This window comes from Nicotiana tabacum, chromosome 1, assembly GCF_000715075.1.
Source record: "Nicotiana tabacum cultivar K326 chromosome 1, ASM71507v2, whole genome shotgun sequence".
NCBI lineage: Eukaryota > Viridiplantae > Streptophyta > Magnoliopsida > Solanales > Solanaceae > Nicotiana > Nicotiana tabacum.
Window position 1 is genome coordinate 14,021,697 of NC_134080.1, and position 25,622 is coordinate 14,047,318.

The window sequence follows — 25,622 nt, forward strand, 5'->3', positions numbered from 1 at the left end:
TTGTCTATTAAATTCTTATTAAAAATACGTATGAAGGTTTGATAAAATCAATTTAATCAGAATCCTCCATATTGACAATACATTATCACTTTATGGACTGCATAAAGAGTTGAAATTAAGAGAAAAAATTCCCCCACGGTAATATATTTTTATATTATATTTAAATTATTTTTCTATCCAAAATAATATTTTTTATTATTTTTTTGTGTAATATTAAAAAATACTCAATTATTAAATAACAATTAAAAAATATTTAAGAATATAAATGTGTGAGAATGAGGGGAAAAAAATACTAGGTATATAAATTTTAATAAAGAGTGCTTCGATTTTTAATCTTACGAAGCGGCGAAAGTTGGTGTGGATGATGATTGAGGGAAGCAGTCCACGTTGAATAATAGGACTTTCCGTCAGACGCCGTTCACGTTTTCGGCGAAGCTTTTACACTAAAAGACATAAACAAAGTTATTTTGTACCTTACACCAAATAAGATTCTTTTGCTGCTTTTCGCTAAAAGACATGACGAAAATAGAGTAAACAAAAACTAGAATAAGATTGTTTAATTCCCCAATGATAGTGGATTAAGCAGCTGCTTATAATAAAAATAAATAAATAAATAAAATATGGTGCATTTGGTACCGAGGAAATGTCTTCGTAGATAATATTTTAACATAAAAAGCTTATGTTAATTTCACATTTTAATTGACTTAGATGATAACTTCACAAAGAAATGTTGGTTCCCTTTAGTATAGTAGTATCTCGGGGGCCGTTTGGTACGCGGACTAAATTATTCCGAGAGATAATTTCAGAATTAATTTATACTATATAGGAGGTGGAATAAAATAATTTTAAAATTTGATGGGATAAGGTGGAATATATAAGATGAGATATCCTAAATTAAGTATGGGATTAAATTTATACCGTGTTTGATTGGAGATTGATAGATTTATATCACCAATTAAATACGATATAAATTTAGTCCTACATCTTATCTCACCTTATCCTTCGTACCAAATGGCCCCTTAGAATTTCTTCGGTATGTGTCCACGTTTAAATCCAATAACAAAAAAATAAAATAAAAATCGCTCAAAAAAGAAATTCTTACAATAACTAGCCAAAATCAAATATTAAACTCATTTACTTGATTCTTCAACTCGTGAAAAATTGAAAGAAAAACTTGATACAATTTTTTTAAAAAATCATATTAAGTTTTTCAAATCTTCAAAAACTCAAAAGATCAGCTCTTGAGGTTTTTGAATTTTGGAAAACTGAGTTTTGAAATTACTAAAAGAAAGAAAAAAGTTTAAAAGACTCGTTTGTCCATAGATGTTTTTATTTATTTTTTTCGGATTTTTTTTTCAAAGACGTGTTTGAAAATTTATAAGTTTTTGGAGATTTTTCGAAAATGAGTTTTTCAAAAACCAAAAATAGTTTTGACCACTTTTCAAATTTTCTCTATAATATTTTTCAAGTGAAATGCATGTCTAAACATAATTTCTAATTATAAATACTATTTTTTAATTTAACTCCAAATACTACTTTAAAAAAAAAACTACTCCATAATTTTTACCAAACGCCTACTAAGTGGGCGTTTGGACATAAAAGTTGTAAAATTTAAAAAAAAAAGGATTAAAATTTTTTTTCAAGTGAAAATGATATTTAAAAATTAAAGTTGTGTTTGGACATGAATATAATTTTGGGTTGTTGAAGTTTTGTGAGTGATCTGAGTGATTTTTGAAAATTTCCAAAATGCGTCTTAAAGTAAAACTGAAAATTTATAACCAAACACTGATTTTAAGAAAAAATAAAAAAGATCGATAAATAAAAAATTTCTTATGTCCAAACGGGCTCCAAGTATTTTCAAAATTTAGTTCATACATACATTTTACAAAGTTCGAGAAGACAAAAATTCAACGCTTCAAATAAACGCAAGCAATTTTTAGGTAAGTTTTATTTTTATTTTTATAAGAATAAAGAGGGAAATAAATAAATTGATTGTAGAGAAACAAAAGTACTTTTGGCCGACAAATATCAGAGGTGCAGTGGATTAGACTGTTCTTTTAATAGAGAAATTAGATACCACTAAATGATGTGGTGCAGTAGATGAGACTGTTCTTCCCTTAATTAGAGGTCTCGGGTTCGAGCTCTGGGTATAGAAATATCCTTGGTAGGGAGCGCTTCCCCCCGAATGGTGCGAATTCGAATATAGTCGGGCTCCAATGCGGATACCGGACACCGAATTGGAAACAATAAAAGAGAGAGAAATTAGATACCCTAATGATAAGGTGCTTAGCATTGGTGGGCATCAGCGAATCGTATCTAAACCATTCCAAATGTTTTCTTACATCCATTATACTTTACCTATTTTGTACTTTGACTAAACTCTTTTTATTTTTATTTTCCTTCTCTATTTTTTTTCTTTACTTATTTTAAATATCTTTTTGAAGTTGGGTGAACAGGAAAATGGCGAACAAAAAATAAAGAATGGAGAATGATATGAGTGGCCAATTGTAACGGCATATAACAACATTCTTTTTAGAATTTTGGACGTTACCAAAAAGAAAATACTATAAACCTTATCGAGAATAAATTACAGAAAACTTAAGCTATTTAAAATTTAATTTTCCTCGACTTTGTATAATACAATACAACATATGTATCTCATCTTATGGTTCGGCATTAATTTAAATTATGTGTTTTTTAGGTGTAAAATTTAGTTATCTATCAACATAAATACATAAATCGAATTTTTTCAGATAAATAATTAATTTGTGCAAAGCATATTATAAGGGACCGTCTCGTACATGTGATAAAAATAATAATTTAGGAATATGTTTACATTAAAATGATGGGATTAGCTATTCCATATAGAAGATGAAATAACTAATCCCATAAAATATCCCACCATACCAAATATCTTTCATTTTACCAAACGACCCATAAAATTTTTATTTTATCGTAGTCCAACGCAATTATATATTAGGTGTCTCGCACACAGGCATATAATTGTTCAGTTAAAAAATTATAGTATAGTGCTTCTTATCAATGGGGCAATACAAAAATTAGTACTCTCCGGTCCAAAATAAGTAATTTTTTGGTTGTTTTTACACATATTAAGAAATTCACATTTTAACATTATTTAGCAATGAAATTGACCATATTAATCTTTACTATCTCTTCACATAAACACTCCTAACACATACTCCAACATTAATTATTCCAAAGATAATGTAGGAAAAAATAATTAATTCACTCTTAAAATCTAGAAAAATTACTTATTTTCCACAAGAAAAATTAATTATTTTAAACATGAAAAAAGCCAAAAAATCACTTATTTTGGACCGGAGGAAGTACCAAACAATTTGTGGTAAGTTGGAAATATGAAATAGTACTAGGAGTATCAGTTTGCCACAAAAATTGAGGTATAGTAAATCCCATCATGTCACAATTTCACATGACTAAAAAGGTTATATTACCAAGAGAATCAGTGTGAAAAGTAAACTTTTACTTTTTGACACCGAATCCCAACTCATTTACAACTGTTATTGATGTACCCACTTGCCTCTTTTTCCTCTCAATAAAGACACATTTTTCTTGTTTTTCGTATATGTATTCATCTATAATCTTTTCATATCCTGCGTTTAAGAGCCCGTTTGGACTTTCGCCATAAGAAATTTTTTTATTTTTTATTATTGAAAAAATTTTACGTTAGTGTTTGGCTATAAATTTTTTAATTTTCACTTGAAGATAAATTTTAAAATTTTTCGTAAAATTTGAAAAACTTCAAAAAACTAATTTTCAAAATTTTTCACTCAGATCACTTATAAAAATTCAAAAACAATTCAAAATTATATTCATGTCCAAACACAACTCTAATTTTTAAATACCATTTTCACTTAATTTTCTGTTGTTGAAATTTTACAATTCTTATGTCTAAACGCCCACTAAGTAGAAATGAAAATCCCACTCATGGAAATTTAAGATACCAATTAAACTTCATATAATATAATAAGACAATACTCCCTCAATCCCAAAAAAGTACTATTCGGTTTAATTTATGTGAATCTATTTTCTTTTTAATTATGCCAAACAGAGTGATTCCTTTTTAAAGGCAGATTCAGATTTAAATTCTATTGGTTTAATTTTTAAAGTTTTTAGCATTAAACAAACTTCTGATTAAGAATGAAAGAATGAGTACTTAACACGTGAAGCTATTTGACTTATATTCCTTCTGTTTTAATTTATGTGAACATATTTTCTTTTTAGTCCGTGCCAAAAAGAATGACCCATTTTCATATTTGGAAATAATTTATCTTTTATGCAATGATTTATAGACACACAAAATATATGTGCCTCATTTATACCATAAATTCAAAAATTTTGTTTTTTGCTTAAACACTGTGTCCAGTCAAATATGTTTACTTTAAACTTCACACATAGTCAAATAAGTTCGCATAAATTGAAACGCAATGAGTAATACTTTTTAGATTTTGAGAGTCAAACAAGTTGTTATTTGACCATAACCTTTTCATATACCTTTTAAATTTTTTGAATTATTAATTATTATAACTTATAATATTTTATGTAGTTTTTAAATATATAAATTTTATTCAAAAAGCACTTAAAGATTCTATGAATTGTGCGCTTCACCAAGAATTAGTTGAGGTAAGTTATGCAAATAATATGTAATCGTGCTTTATTAGCTATTTTTGTCCGTATTACTTATTTTATTGTTCAAAATCTCATACTCTAGGTTTCTGAATACTAATCACTCCAATAAATTATCTAATAGCATTAATTTTAAGATATATTTGATTAAATTATCGTATTCCTTAAATAGGTACATGACTTTCATGTGTCAAAATGGAAAATATTTTAAACCTTTCTTTTACTAAAGTGACAAATAACAAGACGAAGAGATTTATATATAAGCCTTTAAACAAATTAAAAAAATTTCATAATAAACATATCGGAAGTCCTACAACTACTATTAGTAACTTTTTAGCTTTTAACACGCCTCTAAAGAAAATATAAATTTCTAGTGTGTTCACTAAATTATCCTTAATTAATTATTATTTTAATATATTTAAATATATAAATAAGAATAAATTTTAAAAAATAAAATTAATTATTTCTTAATTATGTAAAAAAATATTTATTTTAAACTAAAATATAAAGGCCAAAAAATTAATTATTATGGATAGGAGAGAATAATACAAAGAATTTTACGTTTTCAAAGTTATTTATATAAAGGGATTGGAAAGAGTGACATATAAATTGACGCAAAAGGGGTAGGACCACTTTTGTGTTGGAGAAATAAAAAAGGGTTAAAATAGTAATTAAGGAAAAAAGCAGGGTTTAAATATATGACAGAATCTAACCCCTATAACTTTTGTCGTAACTGCGACGCCACTCACAAAAACTCGACGGTTACATCCAAAGCCCACTGCATAATCTCGAACTCTGAAACCAAACCCTTAAAAGTTTTATGCCCTCGATTTTCATATTATTTACCATTTTGTCTAGAATTTGTGTAGCACAGTATTAATTTCTCAACCTATTCCCTTTTCTTGAACCTCTCTGCTTCTAGCTCTTCTGTTTACATTAAAGTCCTTAAGATTTTGCCAGAAGAAAACAGTACTAGTCCTTTCATTTCCCCCCCACCCCCACCCCCTCCCCCACCCCCCAACCAAAACAACAACTGCTCAACCCTGAACTCTCAGCTTTTGGCAAAGGTAAGTGTAAAGCTTTGGTTTTTTTTGGTAAAAATCAAAACTTTAATATCAATGTGGATGTTGATGTTATTATAGTGTTGAATGATCATCTGATTTTTTCTTGATCCTTTTTGTTTCTTTTAATGTAAAGATTGGATTTTTTAATTCTGCTGATCACTTATATAGCTGTATATGTGTAATTTGTTTAGTTCTGTTTCTTGTTTTTTTGCATGTCTTGTATAGTTGTGTTATTGATGAGTAATGGGTAGGGCAATGTGGATTATAAGTTCTTTTTGATTTTCTTATTTGTTTGGATTAATGGGTATTTGGTGTTTGAACTTTTTTGTTTATAGAGGAGGGTTTTAGGATCAATAGGGTTTTAGACTTTTTGTCTTATTCTTCTAGGTAGTAAAAAACAAAAATTTGGGCCCCTTGCTTTACTATTGTGCTTGATAATGGATAATTTGCTTTTCAATAATGAAACATTATGAATGATTGTAATATGAATGTATGTCATTTTGTTGGATGATGTTTTTTCAGTAAAAGGTTTCACAATTAAACTGTATGCGGCATGAAATTTCTGTCTTTAGTTGCACATATCAGCAGTGGCTCTGGATTTTCACTAAGGGGAGTCAATATATACACGCACACACATATATATAAATTTGACCTATCTACACGGTATAATTTCCGGTAAAGGGGTGTCAATTGACTCCCCTTGGACAAGGGGTAGCTCCGCCCCTGCGTATCAGTTGATTTCTGTTCTTTTATTAGGAAAAAGAATCTTTTTTGGTTGGTTACTGCAGAGCCTTGATGAAATTTAGGTTTGAATGCATTATTGTCAGGGATAAAGAGGAGAGGTTTCTTGCTAATTTGAGAACATTGGGTCAAGCCTCAGCTAGCAGGTAAAAGGTGTTCTTGGTATCAGTTTCATTACCTGATTTCTTTTCTTGGGTGGAGGTTAAATTGTTATTTTCTCACCCCAAGAGATTTTTTTTGTCGATTTGGCATGATTTTCGTGTTAGAAAGTTGATTACAATATTTACTTTAATGTTGAGTTGAACGGCATGTGAACACAACTATTTTATTGTTAATTTTGGATTAGATTCAGTTTGGGGCATTAATTGTACTAGCATGTACAATATCTTCCCCTATTGGATATATATGGGCATCCGAAGAGGTTTAAAATATTCTTGGGCTACCCCACTCAGGCGTAAGGGGCGAGTTCATCCAATTCAATTAAGAAAAGCTTAACCTATGTGAAATTAAGACATTAAAAGTTTCTGTTTGTTAGACAAGGCCTGCATGCTGTCTTGCTGTTTTGCTAGTGGCATAGAAGAGTTCTTTGCATGAACAAAATATATTTTGTTAAAAACGCTTACTTAAGCTCATCAAGGTGTGTTCTTAGGTCAAAGAGAGGGCTGACATGATTATTAAAGCTATTGATGTTCTGAATTGGATTTATCGGATACCCTTGCATGCTAAAGCCAATTTATTTTTACGTTATCCCTAGAGTTAACAAAATGGCCAGTGAAATAATAGGGTAAAGATTACATTTAGGGTCTAGTATGTGGTCCTAAAAGGACAATATCGTCTAAGCTTGGTTGAGACACTTGACAGAAACAACGAAGTCCAGTTGAGACTGTGTGAATTTCTAAAGAAGGTGGGAAGACAAAATAAATTTGCTTATTGATTCTCTTCAATCAATCAACTATGTCTCAATTCCAAAGTAGTGGGAGTCTGCTATATAAATCCTCTATATCCATCTGCTCTATTCGGGCTTATTTCATTCCGATATAGGATAGTTCGTTTCTTAACAGAAATTAGGTGCTCTCTAAAATCAGAGGTTATTTGACACTTATCCCTACACTGACGTACAAGTACCTAGCCAGACTAGTATACATTAGACCTAATGAAGTGTAATAATAACAATTACATCGTAATCCTAACAAGTTGGTATCGTTTTTATGATTCCTTTCCATTTTGTTCTGGTCTTGCTAAGTGTACATTGATTCCAAGAGTTTATAGGTCTTTTGACTCTACATTAGACCTACTCGTGCTCTGTTTTCACCTTCAGTCATCATAATGTTGCACCTATCGCCTAGTACTTTTGGAGGTCACGTTCAAATAATCTTGGATGACTTTGATTTTGGTTCCTCTCATTTTATCTTCTGTGTGCAACTTGCACTTTTGTAGGATAACTTGTCCAATATTGTATGATCGGATATCCATCTTAACATTCACATTTTTAAGGAACCCTATCTTTTGATTATGTTGGGGTGTAACATAGTTAGTCTCACGACCATTATATGGAACTTACCCTTTAGTTTGTCAGGTATTGTTTGGTAATTTAGCACTCTTATTATATCATCTTCTCTTAGTTAAGAATTTCATGGGAATTGCTTCTACCATCTCAGGTGAAAAAGGATGAGTATAGCAGCACTTTAGAGCTCTAAGGTCATTTAATTGACCTTAATGAAGGAAAATATGCTGACACCATTTCCAAAAATACCACTTTGTGTACCTTAACTAGCAGCTTCATCGTTACCTCCTTACGTGCTTTTGTCTAAACCAAAAACCTATCTTAACAGTATCATCCAATCACCAAAAAGATATGAAAGTTGGTTCTTCTTGTAAAACATTCTCCCCTTAAATGAAAGAAACAACTCAATTTTAGCATCTGGTATTTGGAAATGATTGTTGGAGATCTCTTTATGGCAGGCTGGCAAGTTAACATCCCAGTTTTGGTTTCCCATTGACTGTCCACAGTCCAAGCCCCGGCTTGGCTAGTCAGGCTTGTGGAGGTATACTTCTTTTATGCTCCATTATGACAAAGTGATTGATATCTATATATATTTCACAAAGCAATGTTATTTGAGGAACTAAGTATTCTAGATATAGGACTTACAATATCAATTCAAAATCTTTGATATGCTAATATGTTTTTTACTTCTGGAATTATCTAATTATCAAATCAAATCCTTTGGGAAGGCTGACAAATAACTCATCCCAAGTATGGTTAGATTTCTTTTAATTTAAAATAGTTTTCCCTGTTCTAAATATCAAATAGGCCATTTATTTTATAAAAAATGTCACAAGGGTTCTGAGCTTTTGGGTTTGTTTAATCTAGTGAGATATAATAGCTATGTGGTCTATGATCGTATAAATGCTTCCAAAACGAATGGTATGTTTTCTTAAACAAAGCTTAATGGGCTTGTCTTATTGCATTGGGGTGGAATTGTTTCGAAGGCATTGCTGAAGTATTTTCTCATTGTTAGATGAATTATGCTTACTTTTGTTCTGTTCTTTCTTTGTAGTATATTCTTGAACCACTTTGTTATTTTCCAGAGTTAGATGGAGCATGATCTTATTGAGCAGCAAGTGCCTTCAGGTACTCTGAAGGGCATAATTTTCAATATCTTATCGGAGACTGATGCAGTAAGTATATGTCAAACTTTTGGTGTAATTCAAATTAGAAAGCATGTCTGCTTCATTCTATTGGTATCTTGCAGTGGATCTAGTCCCACTGGCCAAAGTAGCTTGTCTCAGTTTTCTTTTCTCTCTGTTGCAAAATGGTGTGCGTTCCTAAATAAAGGTTTCATATACTAACAATTACATTATAAACACCCTGCTACTTCAAAATCTGCCAGTCCTCAGTTTTATACCTTGAAAATCTCAAATTGATATGAACTATGAAGTAATCTAAAACACGAATTTGGAGCCTGGAGCCCACATTTCTATAAACTGCTATCTATTTCTTAGTCTAATCATAATAGGCTATGTCAAGTCAAACTAAGGCTTATAAATTTGGAATGGATGTAGTTGCTAATTTTAGACCTTTCTGATAAATTTAATTATCAAATGGAGATTGTCCACATTTATGCCTTTCCTGCTTTTCTAGGCCAAATTGGCAGCTAAGGTTATTGGAGTAGTGAATGAAGTAACAGATCCTGCATTGGGGTTTCCGAATCCAATCTTTGAGTGCTCCACCTGTGGTGCAAAAGATGGGAAAAAATGTGAAGGTATGAGCGGAAGCTGATGATTTGCTAATAGCTCATGCATTACTACTTTCACCTACACTGGAAGTAATTGTTCTAATATTTAGTCTACTACATCCTTTCCAGGTCATTTTGGACTAATAAACTTCCCGTTCACAATACTCAATCCTTATTTCATATCAGAGGTTGCAAAGATCCTGAACAAAGTATGTCCGGGATGTAAATCTGTGCGGCGTGATAAGGTCAAGGTCAGGTACTATACACTCAGTACTGAAACTTGATACCATTTCATTAAAGATGAGAACTTTAGCAGCATAGCTTATTTTTTCAGTAACATATGTAGTAGCTATTTGTCACAAAAACATCTTAGTGAATTCTTCAGGTGAATCACATGTAGGGAAGTAATTCCTTTTTCTAATTCAGTTACTAACAGTAGTTTAGTGTTACTTTTGTTAATGCACTTGCTCCAAGTTCCTACTCCACCATTCATGTTTTAGCTGATGTAATTTGGGTTTTGATAATAGTTAGTTTATGGAGATAAGACGAGTTGGCGTATCATCGTTGTGGCGAGGTAGCATGCTATGCTGGTATAGGGCTGCTTATCGGGCGGATTGGGCGGTTATTTACTCTTAACAGTTTGACTTATCGGTTCGGTTTTGAACACCCCTATGCTGGTGTTCTGGCCCACCGCTCAGCACTATACAATGAATAGATGCCATTTCTTGTGCATTTGTATAAACAACTGTGTGCATTTTCACTTTCCTAAACAATGCTGTCAGTTTTCTGTTCATGTCCTGGTGGAACCAGTCACCACAAATTGATTAAAATCAGGTTTACAGGGGAAAAATAGCACCTTGTATTTAAGAAGTCTGTTACATCTTACTGGTTTGTTTGAGGCATTTCGCCTTTTTTTTTTTTTTTTTTACTTCCGTCTTCTTATGAGTACGGTTGAAGTATTTTGCCTCTTCAGACTTCCCTCTTCTTATGGAATATTCACAGATAGAGGTGGTCATGTCCAGTTGGCTTAATAAATTGGTAGCCCTTATTTCTGTTGCATATAATCTCTTAGCAAGAAGGCACTATGTACTATTATCTGGAAGTAGTTCAGAAGACTTGGAATTTGTTACTCCTGTGGAATGGAGAGAAAACGGATATGAGCTCATTTTTCAAGATGACATTTATTACTTTTGTTCTGGTGTAGAGCTTTATCATATGTTTATTTCTTGCTATTCCAATAGGCAGTAAAGATGCGCTATTTTTCAAAAAAAGAAATTCCAAGCTATTATGGTAGTTGGTACTTCACATTCGACACATCGATATTGCTGCTGTTCTTTTTGCTCCCAGGGTGAAAGTTCTTTGCTTTGCCTTTTCCAGGGTGCTGATACGACATCTGCCTGCAATTACTGTGATGTGAGTCTTACTGGCTGTAAATTATAATATTCCCCCCCCCCTAAAAATTTCTTGACCTGTTATCTGTCTGATAAGCAGGGAATTTTAAGAGGTTATCCACCAATGAAATTTAAAGTATCTCCTAAAGACATGTTTGGAAGGACTGCCATTATTGCAGAAGTGAGCGAAAAGAAGCTTCAGCAAACTTCTGGAGGAAGTTTGGCTTCTGACTATTGGAATTTTATCCCAGATGATGCACAACAAGATGCAAGTTTAAATTCTTCAAAGTACAAAAAAGTTTTAACACATGCTCAGGTAACAAAATTTCTTAAGATTAATTTTTTTGGGGAGGTAAAACTTCTAGTTGCTGTTTTTCGTTTCATGATATATTTTATCTTTCCTACTGATTAGACACAACTTGAAGATTGAATAGCCCTTTGACCGATAAATAAGAAATTACATGTGCTGAAGCCCTTTTTAGTTAGCGTATATCTTTTGCCAGGAAGATGCTGCTGTATTTCAGTTAATATATCCGTTAGAATGATGGCACAATATTGATAGTTTTCTAGATCTTTCCCTCTGCATTTGTAGTAAAATCAGAAGCTTTTTGTTGTTTCTCGCTTGCGATGATCGCCCTGTAATGGAGGGTTAGATGAGGAATGTAGATCCAACTTCTGAGTTTAGCTGAATATTTAGCAATATGTATGTTTTTGAACTTTGAAAAAGCAGCGCATTCATTTGGTCTTCAACCTTTTTATTTTTAATTGTCAGAACACCTAACTAGACACCTGTACTTGCACCAGATTTTAAAGCTGGCCCCCAGCTCTCGGTTTTCCCATTTGAACACCTCTACTTGACGGAGTGTCCGTAAAAAAAATATGAATCGTTCCATTTGAGGTTGATGTATGGAGATGAAAATCCAGAATTAGATTTGGCTGATTCAGTTTAATATCTGAAATTTTTATAAATGGTGAGTTTGGTTGAAGAAGGCGCTTGCAGCTAATGGAGTACATACTATAAATTTCTTTGGATTGTAGTGAAGCTACCGTAGTGCTTGGATGGAGTTGAGCTTTGTAGTTTGAAGAGCTTAAATGGAGAGAAAAAATGATGAAGAGATTGATGGGACCATTCCCTACTGGTGATGATTTTTTGGTAATGATTCTGGGATTTTGGATGATTGTAAAAAAAAAATAAGCAACTGATTTTGGTGATGATTTGGGTTGTTTTTCGGTGGGCTTTAAGCAAAGAAGGGGTATGCATCTGATTGAAAAATTCTGTCAAGAAAAAATGATTAAAAAGAAAGAAGTGGGACCTGCAATTTTACCAAGTGTCAAAACTCAAGAAAAAGTGAATGAGTGGAAGTAGAAAAAGTTATATATCGCCCAAATCTGAAGCAGTTGAACAACACACACTGTCAGAGTGTTTGTTAATAGCCATTTTGTCAAGCACAGGTGGTTAAATGGAAAAAAAGATGAGAGTTGTTGGGGGTGGGGTTTTGGGGGGGGGGGGGCTTTAAAATCCGGTGCAAGTACAAGTGTCACTTTAGGGCCTTTTTAATACTGTCATGCACCCTTGTCAAATACCGTCCAAGCTTTGTGATGGAACAGTGAACCAGCTAGCCTCTGTTTTTCATTAGTGATTTATGTTTTTGCTGTCTTCCCTTCTATTCTTTGGTGCATCTGATTAACATTCTGACTTTTAGGTATATAGCATTCTGAAAGATGTTGATCCAGGGTTTCTTGAAGGACTTCTCAGAAGGAAGAACTCAATCTTCCTTAAAAGCTGCCTCTTGACTCCCAATAGTCATCGTGTCACCGAATTTGGGCAGCACATGATATTTGTAAGTGATTAGAAATGTGTCTTTTCTTGATTGTATCATTGATTTACAGTTTTTGGCACTCAGCTTTCTTATATCCTGGTCATATGCTGCTTTTAATATCCCAGGATGAGAGTAATAGGCTTTACAGAAAGCTGATTGACTTCAGAGGGACAGCAAATGACTTGAGCATGTGTGTTTTTAATAGAATTAAAGTTTCCAAGGCAAGAAATGCAACCATGTTTTGTTTTCCCTTTCTTTTTCAGTTTTCCGTAAAACAATGTTACATTTGATTTGAGCCTTTGTTACTGCAGATACGTGCAGAGAGGTCACTAACCAACGATCCTAATGCCCCTGCTACTGGTTTGAAGTATGTGAAAGAACTGGTTCTGGCAAAACGCACTAACCATGCTTTCCGCATGGTTGTGGTTGGTGATCCCAACATAAAGCTAGGTGAGATTGGTATTCCGTGTCATGTTGCAGAGGATCTCCATATGGCGGAACCCCTAAGTTCACGGAATTGGGAAAAGTTGACTGATCACTGTGATCTTATGATTCTTCAGAAGGGAGCGATTCACGTTCGTAGAAATGGTGTCTTAGTTCGTATTAGTGTAATGGATCAGTTGCAGAGAGGGGATATAATATATAGACCTCTAATTGATGGAGATGTTGTGTTGATAAATCGACCTCCATCTATTCATCAACACTCACTAATTGCTCTGTCTGTTAGGATTCTTCCAATAATTTCTGTTCTTTCAATCAATCCTCTTGTGTGTTCTCCATTCCGTGGGGATTTTGATGGTGATTGCCTTCATGGTTATGTTCCGCAATCAATCGATTCTAGGGTTGAGCTTAGTGAGCTTGTTGGTCTGAATCGGCAGCTGATTGATGGACAGAGTGGTCAAAATCTTCTTTCGTTAAGTCATGACAGCTTAACTGCTGCTCATTTAATTTTGGAAGAAGGAGTTTTCTTGGACCGCTTTCAGATGCAGCAGCTACAAATGTTTTGTCCTCATCAAGTGGGGATGCCTGCTATTGTACGAGCACCATCAAGAAACAGGAGTTATTGGACTGGGAAACAGTTATTCGGCTTGTTTTTGCCATCAGACCTTGACTGTGATTTTCCATCAAATGGCGTCTGTATTAGTGATGGGGAGATTGTGACATCTTCTGGTGGGTCGTCTTGGCTGCGTGATGCCAGTGAAGATCTCTTTTATAGTCTTGTTAAACACCATGGAGGTGACACTCTTGACCTCCTTTATGCTGCACAAGCAGTTCTTTGTGAGTGGTTGTCAATGAGGGGTCTTAGTGTTTCATTGTCCGATCTTTACATCTCTTCTGATCCATATTCCCGAGAAAATATGATTGATGAAGTCTTTTGTGGTTTGCAAGAGGCAGAGCGACTATCTTATGTCCAACTGCTGATGACGAGGTATAATCACGATTTCCTTGCTGGAAGCCTAGAAGTAAGCCAGAAAGCCATGGGTTTTGATTTGGAGTTTATGTCTATCATGCTGCAGAAGTCAGCTTCTCTGAGTCAAGCTTCTGTTACTGCTTTCAAGCAAGTTTTCCGGGATATCCAGAATTTAGTATATAATTATGCAAGCAAGGAGAATTCGTTTCTGGCTATGTTAAAAGCTGGGAGTAAGGGCAACCTGCTAAAACTGGTCCAACACAGCATGTGTCTTGGTTTGCAGCAGTCTTTGGTTCCGTTATCATTTAGAATGCCGCGTCAACTTTCTTGTGATGCATGGAATAATCATAAAGCACATCTTCCTTTTGAGAAAGCTCATAATGTTCCTGAACGTCCTGGTTCTTACATCCCGTGTGCTGTGGTTGAGAATTCATTTCTTGCGGGTTTGAATCCTCTAGAGTGTTTTGTGCATTCATTGACAACCCGTGATAGTTCTTTTAGTGGACATGCTGATGTTTCTGGAACATTGAACCGTAAGCTTATGTTTTTCATGCGTGATCTGTACATTGGATATGATGGAACAGTGAGAAATGCTTATGGGAATCAAATTGTGCAGTTCTCTTACTACAACACAGACCAAATTGCTTCTACATATAACCGTGCTTCTCATGCAATTGGTGGCCATCCTGTTGGTTCATTGGCAGCCTGTGCCATTTCTGAAGCTGCATACAGTGCTTTGGATCTACCTATCGGTGCACTTGAGCCATCACCTTTACTCAACCTAAAGGTTCTCTCTCTATTTCTGCTGATTTGTACTTTTGGGACGGTATACTATGTTATGTGGGCTAAACCAATGTTCTTAACGATGTTTTCCTGGAATCTACAATTTACTAATTTCTATGCCAATTACCCTTCTAGAAAGATGTATCTTAGTAGCCATATCTTTTGGTGTCACCTGCTGGACGTTCCCGAAGTTTTTAAAATTCATTTATAGCAATTGCACCAATTTCCAGAAAAAGTTTCTGTTAGGATCTAAAAGTCTTTTTAAAGAAAGGACTTCAAAAGCTGGCCCAAATACTAACTTATTCAATTGACAAATTGAATTGTCAACTTCGCAAGTTCAACCTATCAAAGAAGTCCATGTGCAGAAATAATTTCAATCACTTGATGCTCTATTCTTAAATATTTGCCTTCGTTGATGATGATGCTGAGCTTCTTGCTATCTCTGTTCTTTTTTATAATGTTGTAATATGACTTGTAGGGTAATTTTCAGTGACAACTTCTGCAACCTCATTTTTTCTGTGTTTGACCTTTGATAGTGGGCATACATTTTAGTCTCTATTTTAGAAATTTTTTGCTTAGTGGCAAATAAATTTGCCAAGTGTCTTTGGAGTGAACTTGGTGTTACTCTTAGAATAAGAATAGTGAAGTTATTTCTGCATTGTAAGTTTGATAGGAAAGTTAGGTCGAAAGATCTTCCACTCGCTTTTAGGATTGACAACTAAACTGATGTGGATACAACAGTGAATTAGTGGACCGTTTTGGCGGGCAAAAGTGGAAGTTCATGCTCAATATTATTATTATTATTATTATCACTAGAGAGGTTCTTCTCTGTGAATTGTGAATATTAGTGGGAAAAGGATAGTGACCCGAGATTAACAAGCAGCAGCTGTAGCTAGATATTGAAAACAGGTTCTAAGAGGAAGAGAAGCAGAAAATTGGAGGAGCAGAAGAATGCAGAGAAGCAACACGGGGGGCTGTAGACAGGAGATAGAAGGACCCACCCTTTATAATCATCGAACACAACACTGAATAAAAGCATATCTATCACTAACATGTTTAACGACATTATTGAAAGTCATACAAAAAAATAAACGAAACCGGGAACATGTAGGTGGAAAGATAAATGATGGGTAGAAGGTCTAGAACTGCTTTGCGGCTTTGTAACTTGGAGCTTGTGGAGCCTGAGTGAACTGGACATTGTAACCAAGGCTAATACGTCTTCATCCTCAAGTAACTAAAGACAATGAACTAGATACATCTTAGAAAACAGCAAAAGAAATATTAGTTACTAATGTTATTGGCCTGTTAAGATGCTCTTGAACCTCTCTGTTGTACTCCTATAGTACGTCAGTGGTACTATTTATTAATTAAAAAAAGCGCTCTTCAAAATAGAATCTGAAATTTAGCAGCATCTTCCATGGTTACAGAAAGTATTTGTTGACCTAAAAACACTGATAAAATTAAAACTAATAGAAGCTTTCTATTGAAATGATCAAAAGAGGAAAAAAATAGAAGCTTCCTAGTGTCTTCAAAAGCTGCCATATACACTTTTTTTCTTTCTTAATTGGGGTTCATGATATTGATTTTTGGTGTCCCATGTAATTGTAAAGCACAAGCTATTGCAATGGTAAAACATCTTGCATGCCTTTCTTGCTGACTTCTTAGCCACTTCTTGCAAGATTATATGAATTGTAATAATGTGATGTTGAGCTGGTTTCTGCTTGTCCCTTTTTGCCCTTTATGGTTTTTTTGTTGCTGAAAGCCTTGTAAAACTTTTCGGTATTCGGATGTGACTTTAACAGAAAATACTGGAAGCTGGAGTAAAGAGTAATAGTAGCGAGAAAACTGCATCTCTGTTTCTTTCGAAAAGACTTGGCAGATGGGCTCATGGTTTTGAATATGGAGCTTTAGAGGTCAAGGGTCATCTAGAAAGGCTTCTTCTTTCAGATATTGTTTCGACCGTAATGATATGGTACACGCTCTTCCTACATTTTCAAACTTTTGCAATCCAGTTTTGTTGATATCCTTTCATTGATTCTTATCTGACTAAAGATTTCTATAATGTAGCTTCTCCCCTGGAACATATAAAAGCACTCACAGTAGTCCCTGGGTTTGTCATTTTCATATAGATAAGGTAATGCACTAAGAAATTCATTTCTTATCCTTTTGTAGTTTTTTGGTTTTGTGCTCTTAAATTCTGCTCTCTCAGGAATATGTGAAGACAAGAAGGCTGAAGCTGAAATCAGTAATAGATGCTCTTAACATGAGATATCGATCAACTAGAATGGAAGCTGGAATAGATCTTCCAAGCCTGCATATAACATGCAAGTAAGATGCTTTGCTTTGGGTTTCATCTTTTAATTGTTAATCTTTTAATTGTTTATCTTTTAATTGTTATTGGATGCATGGAAATGGGGATATGAAATAAATTCACTCTGAATCCTCCACTACCTTATTGTACAGTCTCTTGGTCACTGTTTAGGCATTCGTATTCTCTTATTTCTTGTAAATGTTGTAGGGATTGTTCCGTCGCTGAAATGCAAAAAGCGAATTCCAAAATTTGCATTGCAGTTGCTGTGGTTGAGACCTCAAAAGATTCTTTTTCACTACTGGATACACTTCGTGATTTGGTGATTCCATTCCTTCTTGAGACTGTGATCAAAGGTTTAGATCTGTTTTCTGCTTTCCATATTATTGCCTAGCAAGCTGATGTCCTTGAGCTATGTACTTGTTAATTTGTTACTATCCTTTTTTGTGAAAAGGAGTTTTGACTTCTGCTGTTATTGACAAAGAACATGGAATCTGTTCCTGGCTGGCTATGTTCCTGGTCATTTTTTAGTAAAAAGGGATTTCCTTGTCTTTCAGTATACATTTCAAGTTTATGACTTTTGAATCCATTCCCATTCAACTACGGGACCTGATCTGAAAATCTTTTAGTGATTGTTAACTAAATTTTGGTTTAGATGTTTATGTTGTTTGGAAACTATTATCTCTAGGGTCTCAAATCATTTTACAAACATGTTGGCCACTTTAATGTGGGTTTAGAAACCATGAAATGTACATGCTATTTAGCTATGCTTTTGTCCTTATGACTTAGTCTGATGTTGAATGATATTGCTATAAAGGTGTAGTCAAGTGATGAAAGAGAATAACATTTTTCTTGCATGGGTTTTTATGGAAGGAAAAAGGGAGTTGCTTGATACGGGCAATATCAGGGTTGAGTTAAAGGTTAAACAAGAGATTAATTCACAGCTTTTGCAAAGCTAAAGTTACAGGAAAGTTTTGACATCTTGGACATTGAGTTGTTTAAAGTCATTTCTGTCATTTAATCCTGATCTTCATAAAGAAGAGTGTAATTCGCATGTGAATTGTCACGCGTCTGTGGCCTCTTTAGATTATTGAAGTAGTTGGATCCCTTCAGCCAATGATTGCGAAAAAGATTAATGAATGGTATCGATCACAAATGAGAGGACATTTGAAAGTGACTTCAACTTTGGACATTTGTTCTATCTCTAAAAAGTTGTGGCCCAATTTCTTCTTGTGGATACCTTTTGTTGTTCTGGTGAGCTGCTATTTTAAAGTATTTGATTTTGTCTTTTATCTTTGATGTTTCCTTCTTTTAGGTTTCTCCGCATTTAAAAAAGTTGATATCTTATGGAGAGAGTTGCCAAGTACATCAAAATCTTCCAGAGGCTCTACCGGGGAACTATATTTGCAGGTCTTTATGTCAGAAAGTTGTGATCGGAACAACTTTTGGAATGCACTTGTGGATAGTTGCCTCCATATAATGGATTTGATTGATTGGGAGTGGAGTCATCCCGATAACGTCCATGATCTGACTGTAGCCTATGGAGTTGATGTAGCATGGAAGTACTTTCTACGTGTGAGTTCTGGTTACGAGATTCCTTTTTTTTCGTCTAAATTTTCGACAGCCTTTTTTTTGTTGATATATAACGCAACCACATTTTCTTTACTCTGATGTTAACGTTATTTCCACTTAAGATTCCTTTTATTCTTTACTACAAGAATAAAATGGTACAATTCTGACAACAATGAGTTAAAGTGCAGAATCTGAATTCTGCCGTCTCTGAAACTGGCAAGAAAATCCTTCCGGAACACTTGGTACTTGCAGCAGATTGTCTCACAGCTACAGGGGAATTTGTTCCGTTGAATACAAAAGGTCTGGCGCAGCAAAGAAAGTGTGCTGGTGTTATTTCACCATTTATGCAAGCCTGCTTTTCGGTAATGTGATTCACATTTGACCTTTGTTCCGCTAAAAGAAAAGAATTTTGATAAAATTTATGTGTTGCCAATTTTCTTACTCTTTTTCCCCTTATTTTTTTCTAATATTTTACTTCTCATATTTTAACCAGGAAAAAAATATTTTACTTCTCATATTACAAGTGATAACAGTTAATATGTCAAGGAGATGTATCTCCAAGTTTTGAAACTTTTCTGCGTGTTGAACCCAATGCAGCATCCCGGGGACTCTTTTGTTAGGGCTGCCAAGACAGAATTAAGTGATGATCTTCAAGGAAGTCTGGAAGCATTGGCGTGGGGAAAAACCCCTTCCACAGGGACTGGTTTTTCATTCGACATTATCTATTCTGGAAAGGTATAAAACCAATTTTCTTTTATTGAACTTCACATTTGTTGATTTTTTGTTTTTTTTTGTTGTGGAATTACCAAGCTGGTTTATCAATTATATTGCCATGATATGAACTTAGATGGATTAGCGTAATTTTGTTGTAGGAGAGAAAAAAATTAATAATATGATTCTTGTCTTTGATGGAGTTGTTCTGGTCATGCTTTTAAATGGAAAATAAGTTCTAACAAATCTGGCAACTATACAATCCTAAAGCAACTTGGGAGAATACACATGTTTATTGTTCAATATAATCATCTCCTTCGTATTCCTTTTTTGCATGCATATTTATAAAAGAACTTCAGTCTTCTCACCAAAAAGAAGATATGATTTTCACAGAGAATATAGTGCATATTATGTGATACTTTATTAATGTCTCCTTTTATTTGTGACTCTATATATAAATAGAACGATCTCAAAATCCATTATTGACATTGTTGAGTTATCCCACATCGGTGGGATTTGAGGTCCTTGGTCTCCTTATATGGTCTTGGGCAATCCTCATCTCATAAGCTAGATTTTGGGGTTGAGTTAGGTCCAAGGTCCATTTATCATGGTATCAGAGTCAAGTTCATCCCAATTATTGTTACCGATATTGGGTGAGTTAGGTCCAAGGTCCATTTATCAGACATTACATGTGAAGTATTACCACATAAGTTGAAAATATTGACCTTAGGGAAGCTGTTTTTTTGTAGAAAACCATAGTTTTTTGTAGGTTTTCTACCTTTTTGGTATACTACTTGTATATGGGAGCTTTTGTTTTGGCCCAAACATTTAATGAAATTTATTTTCTATAAAAAAGGAAGCTGGATCTTATTTACCTGATTTGCTTTTGGAAAGAGCATTGCTTGTATTTTTGAGTGACCTAGCTAACACTTTTGCTTTGGCAATTTTTTGAGGATCTTATCCTTTCCTCCATTTGCGGTTTTAATCATCTTTGGATATTTTTCTTTCACCCCTTGGTTCCATGCTAATGATATTCTAGTCGATAACTTTCCAAAGAAAAAACTGTATTATAAGGTAATTCTTATCTTTAATTATCAGATGCAGTTAGCTTCCCCTTTTGCCTTTACGAAATGGTACCTTGTTAATGATAAAGGCACACCGATGAAATAATCATAAAAGAGGAGAGTCATGAAATGTGACACATTACAGCAGCTTATTGTACATAATTATGACATTTTATTAGTATCTAATAGTGTATCTTACCTAATAAGTGAAGTAAACTCGCTCCATTGTTTGGCGTATTACCTATAACTCTATAAGCCTGTAAGTGTTTCTTGTTGTTCGAGAGAGTGATCTGTAGCTTCTCGGTCTGGGCTGGTAAAGCTACTTTACTAAGCTATTTCATTGTGTTCTAAGTCCAAAGCATCTATCAAGCATTTGATTGATCGAATCTGTAATTTTCCTTATTTTAACTTACTGAACATGCTAGAACACTTTGAACATTGAAATTTTATTTTATATAGTTTATATTTCTTCAAACATTATGTGGCATATCCTGGTCTGTTGCATATAGTTTTCATTTCTTAATGTGAATAGATTCGTTCCAGTCTTGTCATTTGTCATCTTAATTTTATGGATCTGATAGACCAGGATAAGTGATATGATAAACCAATTTAAGACTTTGACTAAAATATCCGGACCTTTTTCATCAGGGATATGAGCCTGCTGCACCAACAGATGTGTATGCTCTGCTGGGCAACCATGTCACATCAAATAAGCAACAGGTGAAGGTCACTCTTGACGAAGACAATGAAACGGCTGACAAGGCTCTTGCACGACGTCTTTGTAAACTTGATGATCTCAATACAAAGAGATGTAAAAGCCAGTGGTCAATTGCAAATTTGAGAAGTTTCCTTTCATTCAACGGCATAAAGAAGCTCTCTCAGGCATTGAAGCAAATGCTGTCCAAGTATGTCAATGCTTCTCTTATGCAATTCCTTCTTCGTTGATAAAGTTTAGTTTTTTAGACTGTTATATTTGGAATTTGCGTACTTTTTCTCGTATTTCTTTGAAATTAAGTTTCAAAGTCATCGGAATGTTAATGACTCTGATTAGTCTATGCTAATATGAGTTAGTCTGGTGGGAGAATATATCCGAGCATCTAGTTACTTTAGAATCTGATAGTAGATACTAACCAATCACCAACGAAAAAAGTAGTTGAAGAAGAGGAAAAACAGAATCTATCTATTAGCTGCAGCTTATTGACTATGAATTGTATTTCTCCTCTTCTTTATCTATGTATATTTTATCTTTACCTCTTATAATAAGGTTATTCTTTGTTAACAAAGCCGAGCTGTTCCTCAGGACAACACGTGAACCCAGCACAACAGAACCTCAAATCTTCACCTTTGCGTAACCTTTGGGTTTCTAACAACCTGCTTTAAGCTCATTAGTATGTCAAAATGAGCCCGTCTAACTTGTTAAACACAATGACTTCGATAGTAATTTGGTATTTTCAGTTGCCTTTCTTCTACACCAAAAGAAATTTAGCTAAAAGATTTTGTCTTTGCTTTCCTGGTTCAATATTTATCTCTTGAGTATTAATAGGTGGTTTTTTTACTACATAGAGATTGTGTTGTTATCTAGAGATTGTTTTTTTTTGTGCTTATCAAGTTAGCATATATTTTGATATGTAAATTTGCTAAATTGTTGGTCAGATAAGTGAAGTTAGATGCATTGATATACATAATATTCTTATCTATTGAAATGATTTGCTTCATATTATTTTTAGATGACGTGTAGTAAAAGATATGATCTTACAATACATGGGTTAATGAGCAAGTTTGAAATGATCCAACCATTAGTATTAGATGGATTGACACGTGACAACTCAGATATTTGATCAGTAGCTTCACGGTTAAGATTTTCGACGCATGACCCATAAACGATGAGACCCGACCCATTGTCGCCCCTAGCTCTTCATTACTCTCTTTTTATCTTTCTCCGTGGCTCATTAGAAACATATGTTAATTAATAGGTGCTTTAAAGCCAAATACGAATCTTAGTTTGAATTAGGAGCATATTTTTTTCCGTAGAAGCAAAATGGGCACTCAGGTTACTGATTTCTCATTGACTATCTAAGAAGCCTTCTACTTCTTTCTCTTCTTTCCAAGCACTCTCCTCTAGCTTTCAGGATATTCTCCAGCTGGCTTAATCCACCTACTACTTTAAGCTAGCTAAACTGCCATTTATAATCAAGTGTTTTCTTCACCTAAGGCTTCTCGCCCCTTCCCCCAATAGAAAAAGGAAAAGAAAAGATAAAAGTAAGGAAACTAAGCAAAGGAAGAGAGAGGAAGAAAAGGTGAGCAAAATTCCCTTCCTTTTTTTGGTTTTTAAAGAAAGATTGGAGAGAGAATGTGCTATGGAGTAATCTTTTTTATATTGGATTGCGCGTGAATTCTTCATGCATGACACAATATTCTCCATTTTATCTTTTTTCCTGCTGGGATCAGACAAGGGAAAGAAAGTTATTTTCTCTCGTTTTCTTCTACCCTCTTTCGATTTTCCTTTGTTTTCTCTTTCTTTCCTCAGTTTTCACAAGTAGAGGCTTATTATTTAATCCTTTGACCATGTTTCAGACATTGTGGCTTCAAAACCTCTCCTTTGGGCCTGTATGTCTACATATATCCCTAAGCCATTGTCATTTTAATTCACAATGGTCCGTGCAAGTTCTAAGTATGGAACTCTATTTTTCTGAGTCTTTCACGTTGAAGTATCATTATTTTAAATTTGCAACTAACTTATTCCTGATAAACTGACTACCTAAGCAAAACAGAAAGCATTATACTTGCCAAGACTTTTCGGTGATGTCGGGCTATATGCGCCAGGCTGAAATCATTCTCTGAATTCATATTTTACGTGAACAACGTCACGCATGCATGATCTTCAATTTCTCAGGAGTATGCTTAAATCTGAGGAAACCCATTATTTTGCTACAATTTGTTTGTTCACGTATTTTCTTTCCTTTTCATGTTGCTTACCCACCTTGTTGCATTTCTTTTGTGGGAAGTGACTTCTCTATTTCAAATTCCTCACTAACTTATACTTGTTAAAATGGTGCAGATATGCTATTGATCGCGAGTTAAGTGAAGCAGACAAGTCCATAGTAATGATGGCATTGCATTTTCATCCCAGAAGGAGTGAGAAGATCGGAAAAGGAGCAATGGAAATAAAGGTGATATAGATGAAAGTTATTCATGATTATTGAGAAATGCTAACTAAAGTCATGAAACGAATGCCGATGAAATTGCTAGAATTACTTGGATTTTCTTTTAAGTTAAATCCACCTTTTGATGGTGAGGTGTTTGATATTGACCCCTACTTTTTATTGTTAATAACCAAAACGATAGCTTGTGAAGAAGGGGGACATAGTATCCCACCTCCTCAATATCGTATGAAAGGGATGAACATGCTCATCCCTTTACTGATGTTAAGCCTTAGATAGTTTGTGCCTTATATGAGTGATGTACAATGTTACCAATGTACTATGGGTAAGACTCCTCCCATTTACGTTTGACCTCGCGATACTACTATGTACTAAAATTACATAAGCAAAAATAGAGAAATACATGTGGTATATCTACTGATGGTCTTTCCCTTTTATCACAGATTGGTTACCACAAAGAATATGAAGATTCCCGCTGCTTTATGTTGGTACGTACAGATGGAACAGTTGAAGACTTCTCGTATCGTAAGTGTCTACAACATGCTCTGGAACTGATCGCTCCTCAAAAGGCAAAAACCTATAAATGGTTGAATGGAGCATCATGTGGTCCCACTGCCTCAACCTTGCAAAATGAGGTCAAGTAAAATGGTAAAGGCCTTTGATAAACTAAAATAAAGACGTGTTATATTCACTTGTTTACGGATATGTATGTATAAGGTGGTGTATGTAAGTATCTGGTACAAGTACATTTTTGCCACTTTTGAACAGGCCACACCCGTCAGACAAGGTAAGTAGGCAACTGAAGTATTCGTGTAACATAGTTGTACTAAATACGCGAACCAATTTAGGATACCCCGTTATCTTATGCTTCTTTTTGCTGCTCCCACTAAGGTTTGTTTGCCTTTCATAAGGTCTAAGGCAAAGGGAAATTAGTGGGAGTAGCAACGAAAAGCTCTGAGGGGCTATGCATTTCCTTTGTTGTATCAGTAGAATGTTTCATCAATGAAAACATTTTAATCTTCTAGTATCCCCTATTTTCTTAGCCTAAATTTCTCTTTAGCTTCCATTTGTTGTGTTCTTAAAAGTCTGATTTAGGATCATACACCTAATTCAATGCTCCTTGAGCCGAGGGTCTATCTGAAACAACCTCTTTACCTTCACAAGATCGGGGTAAGGTTTGCGTATACACTACACATTATCATCCATAGATCTCACTTGTGGGATTACACTGGGTGGTTGTGTTATTGTTACTCCTAATTCAATGCTGATATGATCTGTCATAGGGATTTGAGAGGTTCTCTATGTTGTCTAAGTGCGGAGAATTCCAATAGTTTTCTAACATAATTAGGTTATTGTCCCTACCATATGAACCAAAGTAATTTTTAGTCTAATCGAGCTAAAATAGTTATAGGGAATTTGAATTTTGCTTTTTTGCAGGAAATGTCAGCATTGTTAACCGTTGGGAGCTCATGCGAAATCCATTCCCATTAATGTGGACTTAAGTTTTCGTATATAGTAAAAAAGGTAATCCGATGCACAAAGCATTTTGCGTTTACGCAGGATCGGGAGGGATCACACCTCAAGGGGTGTGGTGTAGATGACCTATCTTAATTTTTTATTTTTTTACCAACTATATGACCTATGTTCTCTTTTCTTGGTAAATTTTGCTCGAATCAATATACGAATATATATGAA

General features: G+C 34.4%; 1 protein-coding gene across 5 annotated transcripts; it reads left to right on the plus strand.

Moving 5' to 3' along the window:
• Positions 1–5,391: 5,391 nt before the first annotated feature.
• LOC107794854 (DNA-directed RNA polymerase IV subunit 1) lies at positions 5,392–25,622 on the plus strand. Of its 5 annotated transcripts, none has more exons than XM_075240384.1 (22): positions 5,392–5,732; positions 6,557–6,616; positions 8,433–8,515; positions 9,060–9,149; positions 9,613–9,733; positions 9,836–9,957; positions 11,084–11,119; positions 11,198–11,413; positions 12,801–12,938; positions 13,043–13,138; positions 13,229–15,115; positions 16,914–17,083; positions 17,179–17,245; positions 17,321–17,439; positions 17,630–17,775; positions 18,735–18,994; positions 19,180–19,353; positions 19,589–19,726; positions 21,415–21,671; positions 23,825–23,936; positions 24,371–24,575; positions 25,365–25,622. In XM_075240384.1, the coding sequence occupies exons 4-21, from the start codon at positions 9,066–9,068 to the stop codon at positions 24,569–24,571; spliced, it is 4,344 nt and encodes a 1,447-aa protein (XP_075096485.1). In that variant the 5' UTR covers positions 5,392–5,732; positions 6,557–6,616; positions 8,433–8,515; positions 9,060–9,065; the 3' UTR covers positions 24,572–24,575; positions 25,365–25,622. The 5 variants fall into 5 exon arrangements, with proteins under 5 accessions (XP_075096485.1, XP_075096426.1, XP_075096455.1 ...); XM_075240354.1 differs by lacking the exon at positions 25,365–25,622 and adding an exon at positions 8,129–8,168 and having other exon boundaries at positions 5,663–5,732; positions 24,371–24,954; XM_075240325.1 differs by lacking the exon at positions 25,365–25,622 and having other exon boundaries at positions 24,371–24,954.